The 10,291-nt window shown below is 57.3% G+C and overlaps 1 protein-coding gene across 5 annotated transcripts; it reads left to right on the plus strand.

The window, feature by feature from the left end:
- The first annotated feature begins 1,122 nt into the window (after nucleotides 1–1,122).
- On the plus strand, nucleotides 1,123–9,297 carry mapk7 (mitogen-activated protein kinase 7). 5 transcript variants are annotated; one of them, XM_069926909.1, is made up of 7 exons: nucleotides 1,125–1,428; nucleotides 3,685–3,924; nucleotides 4,353–4,518; nucleotides 4,845–5,821; nucleotides 6,274–7,664; nucleotides 8,135–8,262; nucleotides 8,939–9,297. In XM_069926909.1, exons 1-7 carry the CDS (start codon nucleotides 1,401–1,403, stop codon nucleotides 9,090–9,092), a joined length of 3,084 nt encoding a protein of 1,027 aa, XP_069783010.1. In that variant the 5' UTR covers nucleotides 1,125–1,400; the 3' UTR covers nucleotides 9,093–9,297. The 5 variants fall into 5 exon arrangements, with proteins under 5 accessions (XP_069783012.1, XP_069783010.1, XP_069783011.1 ...); XM_069926910.1 differs by having other exon boundaries at nucleotides 1,126–1,428; nucleotides 6,277–7,664; XM_069926911.1 differs by lacking the exon at nucleotides 8,135–8,262 and having other exon boundaries at nucleotides 1,123–1,428; nucleotides 8,939–9,030.
- Nucleotides 9,298–10,291: the final 994 nt, after the last annotated feature.

Below are 10,291 nucleotides of genomic sequence, written 5' to 3' on the forward strand. Positions count from 1 at the left end.
GGTCTTACAGTGATAGAAAGAATTAGCAGGTTCTGCATATAATATGGGTGTTGAGAGGTGTGAATAAGGACAAAGGCAGATTCATGAATAAGGACAATGACATGATGGGACCCAGGCAGGATACCCCATGGTCTTCCAAGTTTACAGAATCTGCACGGTAGACAGAATTACCAAATGCCAAACCAATCCAGGAGGCAGAAGAATGTTAAGGGGGGATATCTCTACACTGAAATGAACTGTATAAAAGTTGGGTGAGCCCCAGTATGTGTGTGTATTCCCATGGTAAGGGGAAGCACCCAACTTTGCACAATAAATGTTCTTTGTTCTCAATTTTTGTCTCGAGCGAAATCTGTGAAGGTACTTCTGTTTCTCACAGTTCTGTAAGTTTTTAAAAGTTTCCCAGTCCTCGGTTATTCCACTAATTTTAGCCTGAACTTCCCTTGTTAGCCACATTTGGGTTATATAGTCACATTTGCGCTAATTTTTTCCATTCATAATTTATCTTTTTCTATCCTGCATTGGAGTGGCACCATGCTGTCCCTGACAATGAGGAAATGTGTTATGAACTACGACTCCTTGATGCTCTATGTGCGCAGGCACAAGCATTCTAGGAATTGTAATCTACCACAGCCTCTGGCTTTGGGAGAAGCAAATCTAACTACAGTACCCAAAATGCCCCGCGTACCCGAACAGTAAAGCATTCTGGGAGTTGTTTTGCAGTTGCTTTCCAGGACAACACCCACAATACCGAAACGCAGGATCACTCTCATTTTAAACTTTTCTGTGCTGAAATTGCACTGAAAGTCTCGTATGTGGTCAATATATCTTTTTAATTCCAAATATTGACGATTTGGTCATGGAAGGTCACGTGACTGCGATCGCGTGCGCGCGCTCTCTTATTTTCCCCACCCCCATCCCGCCCTCTGGCGGGTTTTCGCTTCCTCCTACTCCGCCCCGGCGATTGGTTGCATGGACTGCTAATCACCTCCCCACCCTCGAACTCAACGTAGTGACATCATCAATCTGTCAGCCATCCTGCGAACAATTGGATAATCTAGCCGTCAATCATTTGTAACCTCGCTCACGCCCTATCTATTTTTCATTGGCCAGGGCTGCCAAGTGACTGGACTCCATTGGGTGCGTCATGGGACCCGACCCCGCGCGGAAGCCCAATCCGCCGGCCATCTGCTGCGCCGGCAATCTTCAGCGCCTGGCAGCGAGCGCGTGCGCAGTGGGGGGGGAGAGGACGCGATCGCCGACTGTTTCGTCCAGTGACGTTTCATGCAAATCGCCATACAACGTTGGGGCGTCCGTCCGATTGGCCGGGGCCGCCGCCGCTCGATTGGCTGTGGGAGGCGGAGCCACGTGGAGCGCAGGCCGGGCGGGCACCAGCGGCTGTGATGGAAGTCGCCATGGCGGCGGCGGACGGTGAGGCCTCGGAAAGGGTGAGGGGTGGTGGAAGGAGGGGAACGGTAGGGACGTCACCTGACACCCCGGGCGTTGGGGCGGCCATCCAATCTTCGGGAGGTGTCTTAGCCTGTCTCAAGTCACGTGGGGGTGGGGGTCACGTCTCCCACCGAGGGGGGGGGGGTCACGAGCCTCCCACTCCATCAGCCAATCGCTGGGAGGCCAGTTGACATCACCTACCAATCGTTGGCTAGACTGCAGAAGCCACCGGCCAATTGCTGGGTGGACGGCGGATGTCATCGGCCAATCGCTGGCCACACAGCAGAAGCCACCGTCCAATCACAGACATCACATTTTACTGGCCAATCTCTGGGCCGACAGGGAATGTCACCGGCCAATCTGGGTGGACAGCAGAAGCCACCGGCCAATCGTTGAACAGAAAGAGGAAGTCACTGGCCAATCTCTGAGCAGACAGCAGATATCGCTGGCCAATCTCGGAAAGAGGAATTCACCAGGCAATAGCTGGCTTGACAGCAGAAACCACCAGCCAATTGCATGGTGGACCGGCTAATCACAGGGCGGACAGCGGAAGTCACCAGCCAATCATAGGGCAGACAATAGAAGCCACTGGCCAATCACAGGGCAGACAGTGAAAGTCACAGGCCAATCTAACCAAAGGGCGGTCAACACATTATTGGCCATTCACTGGGCAGACAGGGAAAGTCACTGGCCAATCATTGAGCGGACAGCAAAAGTCGCCGACCAATCATAGGGTGGACAGCAAAAGTCACCGGCCATTTGCTGGGCAGACGGAAAGTCACCGGTCAATCGCTGGACAAACAGCGAAAGTCACCAGACAATCACAGGTGGACAGCAGAAGTTACTGGCCAATCACTGGGTGGACAGGGAAAGTTACTAGCCAATCAAAGGGCAGTCAACACAAGTCATTGGCCAATCAAAGAGCAGACAGTGCAAGTCATGGGGGTTCCTGTGGTATTCAGCCAATCACAGGGTTCCCGTGAAGAGCGTTGGCCAATCCCTGGGGTTCTGTTGGAGGTCGTCAGCCTATCATTGAGATTCTGGTGGAGGTGATTGGCCAATCAGTGAATGCTTCCCCTTGGGGGAACTCAGGTGGTGAAGGTCAGTGGGTGGGGTGGAGAGATCTCCTCTCAGGAGGGGGGGGAGGCGGTCGGCAAGGGATCTTCCTTCGGGGGGCTGGGCAGGGAGGAATCTCCCCTTGGGGGGGGGGGGGCAAGCTGTGAGAAAGAGCAGATAGAGTGGAGGAGGGAAAAGATGATGTGAAAATTGCATGTTGTGTTAAAAGTCACTGGGTGTATGTGGTGAAAATGTTCTAAAGTGAATCTATTTCAATGCAAGTTGTAGGAAAGGCAGACAATCTAAGAGCATGGATTGGCCTGTAGAATTCTGACATTGTGGCCAGTCATGAAACTTGGTTTCAGGAGGGGCAGGACTGGCAGCTCAATGTTCTTGGCTACCGTTAAGAACGGGAAGGATGAAAGGGGGAGTAATTGCATTGTTTGTCAGGGAAAATATCACAGCTGTGCTCAGGCAGGACAGACCAGAGGGCTTGTCTACTGAGGTTGTATGGGTGAGGCTGAGGAACAAGGAAGGTATAATCACATTCATGGGGTTGTATTGGAGATCACCCAATAGTCAGGGAGAATTGGAGGAGCAAATCTGTCGAGACAGCAGAGAGCCGCAGGAAACATCACGTTGTGTGAGTAGGGGATTTTAACTTTCCACATATTGACTGAAACTGGTTAGGACTTTATTCCTTGGAGCATAAAAGAATGAGGGGACATTTGATTGAGATGGGGGACAGACAGAGTAAATAGGTTGGCTTTTCCCACTGAGGGTGGGTGAGATCCAAACCAGAGAACACGAGTTAAGGGTGAAAGGGGAAAAGTTTAGGGAGAACTTCTTCACATAGAGGGGTGGGAGTGTGGAACAAGCTAAAGGGATGAATGCGGGCTTCATTTTAACATTGAAGAGGAACTTGGACGTGTACATGGATGGGAGGGGTATGGACTGGGTGAAAGTCAGTGGGACAAGGCAAAAAAATGGTTCGGTACAGACTCGAGCTGAAATGTCTGTTTCTTTGCAGTAATGTTCCATGTGGCAAGGGATCTCCCTTCAGGGTGGGGGGGTGCTGCTTGGCCTGTCTGATTTGTCCCACCTGGGAAGCCACTCAACCGATCTACCCCATTCCTTTTTCTCACCCCTCTCTCTTCCTCCTTCCCCCCCCCTCCCCCCCAGTATCTGAGGCAGTGGAGAGGAGGTGCGAGAAGGTGGCAGAGGAAGAGGATGAGGCGAGGACGGAGGAGCGGGCCCAGACGGAGGAAGACCGGGGCAGGGCCACAGCGGCAAGGAACCTGGCCTTCCTGAAGGCCCGCTCACTGGATGTCACCTTCGAGGTGGGCGACGATTACCAGGTGCTGGAGACCATTGGCACAGGGGCCTATGGAGTGGTCACCTCAGCCCGTCAGCGGAGGACAGGTGGGGGTCTCGTCCCCCTGTCCCCCTCCCATCTCCCTCCTCTTCATTCCCCTCCCCTTGCATACACCCCTCCTCGTTGCCCCCTCCGTACACCCCTCCTCTGTTCACTCCTCCTTCCACCCCTCCATACACTCCTCCCTCCACCCCCCCTGTACACACCCCATTCCATCCCTCCCGTACACCCTTCCCTCCACCCCCCTCCGTATACCCCTCCCTCCTTTCCGAAAACTCCTCCCCATCACCTCCTCCCTCTGTACACCCCCTCTCCACCTGCCTCGTCACCCTCCCTTCTCCCCCTCCCCGATTTGATCTTGCACCCACCCCTGCGAGCTACCCCTCCCCAATCCGACCTTTCACCCCTGCATGCCACCCCCTCCCTGATCCCACCTTTCACCCCTGCGAGCTGACCTTTCACCCCGCCCTTGCAGGTCAACTGGTGGCCATCAAGAAGATACCGAACGCGTTCGATGTGGTGACAAACGCCAAGCGAACCCTCCGGGAGCTACAGGTCCTCAAACACTTCAAACACGACAACATCATCGCCATCCGTGACATCCTGCAGCCACCTGGGGACCCCAGTAACTTCACTTCTGTGTAGGTGGGGTAAGGGAGGGGCTTGGGGGGGAGAGGAGGGATGGAGAGGGGGAGAGGGAGGGATGGAGAGGAGGGAGAGGGGAAAGCAGATGGGGAAGTTGAGGAAGAGGGGAAGGAATAGGGCTGGAGAGGGGGAAGAGAGAGAGGGATGGAGGGGATAGAGGGAAAGGGAGGCAATGGAGAGGAGTATAGAGGGAGGGATGGAGGGAATAGAGGGGAAGAAGAGGGTGTTAGAGGGAGAGAGGTGGGGGAAATGAAGGGCTGTATTGGAGCCTTATCATGTTTCGTCTCTTCTCCACTCCCCCCCACTCCCCTCCCTGTCCCAGCTACGTGGTGCTGGACCTGATGGAGAGCGACCTACACCAGATCATCCACTCGCCACAGCCCCTGAGCCTGGAGCACTCCCGCTACTTCCTCTACCAGCTGCTGCGGGGCCTGAAGTACGTGCATTCAGCCCGGGTCGTGCACCGGGACCTGAAGCCCAGCAACCTGCTGGTGAATGGCGACTGTGCGCTGAAGATTGGCGATTTCGGCATGGCTCGCGGCTTGCGCTCGCCACCTGGCGCCCCCGAGCCCTTCCTGACGGAGTACGTGGCTACACGCTGGTACCGGGCGCCGGAGCTGATGCTCTCGCTGCCTGGCTACGGGCCAGCTATTGACATCTGGTCAGCCGGCTGCATCTTCGCCGAGATGTTGGGCCGGCAGCAGCTCTTCCCCGGCAAGAATTACCTACACCAACTGCAGCTGATGCTGGCGGTCCTGGGCACACCACCTGAGGGGCTCGTGGCCTCGGTGGGAGCCGAGAGGGTGCGCTCCTACCTGCGGGGCCTGCCCCGGCGCCAGCCTGTGCCCCTGGCTGACCTCTACCCATCCGCTGGGCCCCAGGCCCTGGATCTGCTTGGGCGTCTGCTGCGTCTGGACCCCCGGGAGCGCCCCTCTGCCCCCCAGGCCCTGCGCCACCCCTTCTTGGCTAAGTACCACGATGCTGGCGACGAGCCCGACTGCCTGCCGCCCTTCCAATTCGCCGAGTGGCCATCTGCCCCCGGCCGCCGGCAGCTGAGGGAGGCCATCAGCCGGGAGATCGAGGAGTTCCGCCGGCGAAAGGGCTTGCGGGAGGCCCGGCTCACCCCTGCTCCCCCTCCACCTCCGCCCCCTCCCCCCACTGCCCGGGATGTGGAGATGACGGCGGGTGAGCCGACCGGAGCCAGGCTGGATCATAAGAAGGAAGGCGCCATCTCGGATGACACCAAGGCGGCGCTGAAGGCCGCGCTGGTCAAGGCAGCACAGAGGCAGAGGGGAAAAGGTGAGTGTGGTGGGGTGGGCTTCCAGTCCTGGTGGGATATACCCAGCCTAGGAGGAGGGCATCTCCCCGATGGGAAATACCCAGCCTGAGAGAAGGGGGGGCCTCCCCAATGGGAAATACCCAGCTTGGGAGAAGGGGGCCACCCCGATGGGATACACCCGGCTGGGAGGAGGGCATCTCCCCAGTTGGAAATACCCAGCCTGGGAGAAGGGGGTCTTCCCAACGGGAAATACCCGGCCTGGGAGAAGGGGGTTCTCCCCAATGGGATACCCTCGGCCTGGGCATGGGAGGGGGGTGATATCCCCGATGGGAGGGGTTCTGCCTGATGGGATATACCAGTCGAGAGGTGGGGAGGGAGGGAAGGGGTGTGAGGGACATAGTGGGGAGGGAGGTAGTGTAGAGAGGAATGGGGAGGTTGCTGGCACACCACAAACAGGCTTGCTCTGTCCCAGCAGACACGGTGAGCTGCAGTGCAGAGAGCTCTGAGCCCCGGCGCCCAGTCACGGCACAGGAACGGCAACGAGAGCGTGAGGAGAAGCGGCGGCGGAGGCAGGAGAGAGCCAAGGAGCGGGAGAGGCGGCAGCGAGAACGGGAACGCCGGCAGCTCAAGGAGGGCGATGTCCTGGCTGGTGTGGTCCTCAGCCAAGGAGACAAGAGCCTGCTGCAGCGCTGGATGCAGATGACGGTGGGCCGGGGCAGGCCTGAGGCCTGCGAGGGAGTTGGGCCGCCCCTCAATGGAGTGGCCCCTGCTGCCTTCGGACCCACACTGAGGCCGGGGCCTGCCTCAGGGCCGGGGCCCTCTAACAATGTTGGGCCTACTTCAGGGCAGGATCCTTCCACTACTATTGGGCCTACTTCAGGGCCAGGGCCTTCCACCAACATCGGAACTACTACAGGGATGGGTCCTTCCATTACTGTTGAGCCTACTTCAGTGATCGGGCCCTCCACCAACGTCGGGCCTACTTCAGGGATGAGGCCCTCCACCACCATCGGGTCTATTTCAGGACTGGTGCCCTCCACCAAAGTTGGGCCGACTTCACGGTTGGGGCCATCCACCAACATTGGTCCTGGTTCAGAGCAGAAGCCCTCCCACACTATTGGGGCTGATTCAGGGCTAGGGCCCTCTACCACAGTTGGGTCTGATTCAGGACTGGGGCCCTACACCACCATAGGTCCTACTTCAGGGCTGGGGCCTAGTTCAGTAGTAGGAACAACAAGAAAGGATGGACCAAGTTCAGGCTTGGGGCCTTCTTCAGTCGTGGGGCCTATTTCAGGACTTGGAAATAGCACAAATGCTGGTCGAAGGTCAGGCTTCAGACCTAATTCAGGTTTGGGACCTAGCACGAATGTTGGACCAGGTTCAGGCCTTGGGTCCAGTGTAGGGATGGGCATTTGCAGCAGTGGTGACCCGAGTTCAGGCTTGGGGCCTTGCACAAACATGGGGTTGAGATCAGGGCTGGCGCCCACCTTGAATTCAGGAACCACTCCATGCCTGACACCTGACGTAGGCCTCACTGGCCTGACGCCTGGGGCAGGATTCGGGCCTGGTTTTGGACCGACCCAGACTGGCTTTCCCAGCAATCCCTTTCCTGCCACTGGGCCTGGACACGTAGCTATAGGCAACCCTGGTGTGGGAGTGGGCCACCTTTGGCTGACTTCCCAGGACTGGGCTGAAAATGGGCACCAGCATCCAGCAGGAGATGGGCCCCAGTTCCAGCCCCTGGGGCCTAGAGACGGAGGCCTGGAGACCAACAGGCCACAGACCCACCAAGACCCAGAGTTGGACCCAATGAGGAATGAACAAGATGTGACCATGGTGACACTTCAGCTATCAAAGTCCCAGGTAAAAGTCTGTTCTCCCCTTCACCTGGAGGGGGTGTAGGAGACCTGGGTGGGTGGGTGGGGGGGGGGGGGAGTTACAGAGACGGGGAGGGGTGGAGGGGACCAGAAGGGGTTACAGAGACAGGGAGGAGTGTGGGGACAGGAGGGGGTTACAGAGACAGGGAGGGGTGTTGGGGACCGGAGGGGGTTAAAGACGGAGGGGTGTGGGGGACCAGAGGGGGTTATAGAGACAGGGAGGGGTGTGGGGGACTGGAGGGGGTTACAGAGATAGTGATGGGTGTGGGGGACTGGAGGGGGTTACAGAGACAGGGAGAGGTGAGGGTACTGGAGGGGGTTACACTGACGGAGGAGTGTAGGGGACCGGTGGGGTTTACAGAGGCAGGGGGTGGTATTGGGGCCCGGAGGGGGCTACAGAGACGGAGGAGGGTTGGGGTTATCTCACTGACCCTCCCCTCCCTCTCTTCATGCCAGGTGAAGGATATACTCCCGCCAGTTTTCTCAGACACACCTAAGGGCAGTGGAGCAGGCTACGGGGTGGGCTTCGATCTGGAGGAGTTCCTCAATCAGTCCTTTGAGATGGTCGGGGAACCACAGGACAGGTGAGAGATAACACAGGAGTGTGTAATGGGACGTGGGAGGCAGATCTTAACTCTGTATCCCACCACATGAATGTGTAACGGGACGGGGAGAGGGAGCTTCATTCTGTGTCCCACCCTGAGAGTATGTGATGGGACGGGGGTGGAGAAGGAGCTTCAGTCTGTGTCCCACCCCGGGAGGGTGTGACGGGACAGAGGGGGGCTTCACTTTGTGTCCCACCCCAGGAGTGCGTGACAGGACAAGAGGAGAGGGAGCTTCACTCTGTGTCCTATCCCAAAAATGTCCGATGGTACGGGGGGAGAGGGAGCTTCCCTCTGTGTCCCACCCCGGGAGTGTGTGACGGGAAGGGGGCTTTACTCTGTGTCCCACCTCGTGAGTGTGTGACGTGACGGGGGAGAGGGGTCTTCACTTTGTGTCCTACCCCGGGAGTGTGTGACTGGGTGGGGGGAGAGGGAGTTTCACTTTGTGTCCCACCCCGGGAGTGTTTGACAGGGTGGGGGGGAGAGGGAGCTTCACTCTGTGTCCCACCCCGGGAGTGTGCGGGACAGGGGAGAGAGGAGGCTTCACTCTGTGTCCCACCCCGGGAGTGTGTGACGTGATGGTGTGGTGGGGGGGGGGGGGTGGGGAGCATCGCTCTTGGCCTGACTGTGCCCTCTTCACCCCTCTCCCACTCTGCAGTCAGTCTGACTCGACCCCACTCTCCGCCTCACTGCTCGCTGACTGGCTGGAAGTGCACCGCATGCAGCCGGCTGACCTTGAGTCATTGCAACAGGAACTGCAGTTGGGGTCACCCATGATTCTGTCAGACGTGCCAGACCTTGAGCCCTGCTGAGGGAGGGGGACTGGATACCGAATCCTGGACTAAGGGCACAGGTCAAACAATGAGGAGTGACCAGGGTGCGGAAGGAAGAGAGGTCTCACCAGGAGGTCCTGCTGAAGATGACGAGCACCTCAAGGCTGTTGCAATACGATGGTTAGTTCGGGGGTGTCCAATCTTTGAGTGAAGGTGATCAGTAAACTTCCAGATGACAAGAAAATCTGTGTGGTGTACACATTGTGTAGCGATTGTGATCACAGTTTCCAATAGGATCGAGACCTTTTGTAGTGAGTTGTGCGACAGAGGCCTCAGGGGTCGGGGACCGACACAGTGAACGGTGGGGAGTGTTGTAGAATAGAGAGACCAACGGGTACAGGGACCAACATGATGAACAGTCAGGAGTATTATAGAACAGAGAGACCTCCGGGTATGGGTACCGACACGGTGCATGATGGGGAGTGTTGTAGAACAGAGAGACTCGGGATACCGGACTGACACAGGGAATGGTGGGGAGTGTTATAGAACAGAGAGACCTCCGGGTACGGGGACCGACATGGTGAACAGTGGGGAGTGTTGTAGAACAGAGAGACCTCCGGGTACAGGGACCAACATGGTGAACAGTGGGGAGTGTTGTAGAACAGAGAGACCTCCGGGTACGGGGACTGACACAGTGCATGATGAGGAGTGTTGTAGAACAGAAAGACCTCGGGGTACGGGGGCCGACACAGTGAACAGAGGGGAGTGTTGTGGAACAGAGAGACTCTGGGTACAGGGACTGACACGGTGAACAGTGCGGAGTGTTGTCGAACAGAGAGACCTCAGGGTAATGGGACTGACACTGTGAACAGTGGGGAGTGTTATAGAACAGAGACCTTGGGATACAGGGACAGACACAGTGAATGTTGGGGAATGTTGTCGAACAGAGAAACCTCAGGGTACAGGGACCGAAAAGGTGAACGGTGGGGAATGTTATAGAACAGAGAGACCTCCGGGTACGGGGACCGACATGGTGAACAGTGGGGAGTGTTGTAGAACAGAGAGACTCGGGATACGGGACTGACACGGGGAATGGTGGGGAGTGTAGTAGAACAGAAAGACCTCGGGGTACGGGGGCCGACACAGTGAATGAACAGAGGGGAGTGTTGTGGAACAGAGAAACTCAGGGTACAGGGACTGACACGGTGAACGGTGGGGAGTGTTGTATAACAGAGAGA

The sequence above is a fragment of the Narcine bancroftii genome, chromosome 3 (genome assembly GCF_036971445.1).
Source record: "Narcine bancroftii isolate sNarBan1 chromosome 3, sNarBan1.hap1, whole genome shotgun sequence".
Lineage (NCBI taxonomy): Eukaryota > Metazoa > Chordata > Chondrichthyes > Torpediniformes > Narcinidae > Narcine > Narcine bancroftii.